At 42.1% G+C, this 2343-nt stretch overlaps 1 protein-coding gene across 1 annotated transcript in view; it reads right to left on the bottom strand.

Moving 5' to 3' along the window:
• Nucleotides 1-588, bottom strand: part of LOC102242024 (calcium-binding mitochondrial carrier protein SCaMC-1) — a 21027-nt gene extending 20439 nt beyond the window's left edge. Inside the window, exons 1-2 of the mRNA XM_005860121.1 lie at nucleotides 440-588; nucleotides 54-207 (exon numbers count right to left, since the gene is read on the bottom strand). Coding sequence (XP_005860183.1) covers nucleotides 54-207; nucleotides 440-588 — 303 coding nt within the window. The remainder of the gene's footprint in view (nucleotides 1-53; nucleotides 208-439) is intronic.
• Between the last annotated feature and the right edge of the window lie 1755 nt (nucleotides 589-2343).

Genomic DNA, 2343 nt, shown 5'->3' with positions numbered 1-2343 from the left:
GCCTGGCAGAGCCACTGTGGTTCCGGGTTTCGAGCCCTCCGGGGCCAGGATACCCGCGCCTCTGGGCTCTCGGGCAGGCGGGCGCCCGAGACAGGACCCTCGGGCACACGGCCTCCCTGCCAAGCACCACGCGACCGGAAGCTGGAAAGCCTGGTGCCAACCAGGCAGTACTTCCGGTTGACCCGGAAGTAGAGGGTGGTGTGGGGCCTGGAAGTGCAGCTCCGTGTCCAGCATCTCCCGGCGCTGACTCCTGCCTGTGGCAGGTGAGTTGCTCTGACCTGTTGCCACCGCTCCTCCCAGGGAAGGTCATCGCCCTGCAGTTGGGCCCCACTGACCCTGCGGGAGAGGTCTGGACAGGACCGCCTTCCCTCCATTCCCGTCTCTCTCTTATCCTTCCTCTACGACCTGGGTGTTTCCAAAAACCCGTACGCTTCCTCACCTCCCACTTTTCTCCTGGCGCCACTGCAGCCTCATCTCAGCCGCCACCGCCCTACCTAATGTCTTAGTCACAACATCCAGGGGGCGCTTTGAAACCCTTGCCCGATTTAATCCTGGGCCTGTGTAGACACTGAGGACCAGGCCCTCCATCTCGACACAGTTCCCTTTGTCTCCTGGGACAGCGTGCGTTTCCACCATGTCTGGGGTTTTCTGAAGTCCAGGCGCTAGAGAATTACAAGAGGCAGGATGAGGGGTTCTGGAGAAACCGAGCACTGACATTTATTGACCTGAAGCGTTGACATACAGTTTATTCTAGTCTACTCCCCCAAAGGCTCTGCACCTCTTTGCTCCACTGAGTACACACAGCTTAGGCGTGATGGAGCAGGAAGACAGAACCTGGGATCCTGATGACATCAGCCTCTGGACCATGTTAATGTGAAACAGAAACAAACCCAGGCCAGCAGCCACCATTGTTTCTGGTCTTCCATCTAACCAATAAACGTCCTCAATAATCCACAACTAGTCAGAATAACAGGTAACCAGAAAAATGCCCAGGTTAAATTACAATCAAAATGACTATAAACAGCCCTAGCTGGTTTGGCTTAGTGGATAGAGCGTAGGACTGAAGGGTCCCGTGTTCAGTTCCCCATCAGGGCACAGGCCTGGGTTGCAGGCTCGATCCCCAGTAGGGGGCGTGCAAGAGACAGCCAATCAATGATTCATCATTGATGTTTCTGTCTCTCGCTTCCTCTCTGATATCAATCAAAATATATTTTAAAAAATGACTATGAACATAGGTTTGAAACTGTTAAACTATATTGATGTTAAAATAATTTGGGTATTTTATAAGAAATTAATATTTTGAAAATAACCACTAATTTTCTATAAATCCATATGATGATATTTATGAAACAAAGAACTTTACAAACTAATGATAAAGACTTATAATTATGCAAATTGCCTCAGTGTTTCATTTATCCACCATTTACTGAATATAGATACTCAGCCAACACTATGCTGGCTGCTAGAGGTACAAAGATAAATGAGTCTCTAACTTCCATTGAGGACTCACAGACTAATGATAGAGACACAAACAGATGGTTTATGAAGTATTTATTGTCAATGTATTTTTTATTCATGAGCAGATTTTTTTAGATTTAGCAAGTGAACAAAAAATTTTTAGTTATGAAAGAAATCCACTAAATGTAATTTGGCTCAGTGACCAGTAGAGGGTAATAGAACATCAGAATGACAGCTTAAGAATGTCTTTATGGACCATAGTGTAGGCATTTTTCTATAAACATAATTTACTCAACTAATATTTGTCCCCAAGCTCATTACATACTTATCTATTGAATATGCAAAGTATATAGATCCATTCTAAATAAAATACATTCATGATTTAGAAAAATACAGTGAAAAAAATAAGTTTTACTTATTCCTATTTTATTTATCATTCTGTTTTACTTTTTTTTTCTCTATGTCCTACAATATCATGAAAGCTCACTAACCAAAGAAATACATTGCTTTTTATCATGTGTTACAAATATCGTTTATCTGTCTTATTGGTACCTTTCAGAAATAGTCAAGTTAATGAAACTCGATGAAATGGATGCACCAAGCCAGCTGTAGTTGTTGACAGAAAATAAATGATAAAATCTCTTTATGTTATCGGTGAGTAGTATTTTGAAGCTTGAAATTTGATCCCTCTTAGTTATGTAAGTTTTTTTTTACTATAATTCATGTCTGTAATATTGAGATCAAAACTTTTTAAAATGCAACTAATAGAAAAGCATTTTCTGTTAAACCACAGTATTCTTTTTGCAAGATGGAAAGAAAAGAAAAAAAAGCTTTTCTTTGTCAGAATGTGTTTTGTTTAAAGTGAAAGTGCCTCTTGTTTAGACT

This window comes from Myotis brandtii, unplaced genomic scaffold (genome assembly GCF_000412655.1).
Source record: "Myotis brandtii unplaced genomic scaffold, ASM41265v1 scaffold131, whole genome shotgun sequence".
NCBI classification, from domain to species: Eukaryota; Metazoa; Chordata; class Mammalia; order Chiroptera; family Vespertilionidae; genus Myotis; species Myotis brandtii.
Note: the sequence above shows the minus strand (reverse complement) of the source record. Positions and strands in the feature narration are given on the sequence as shown.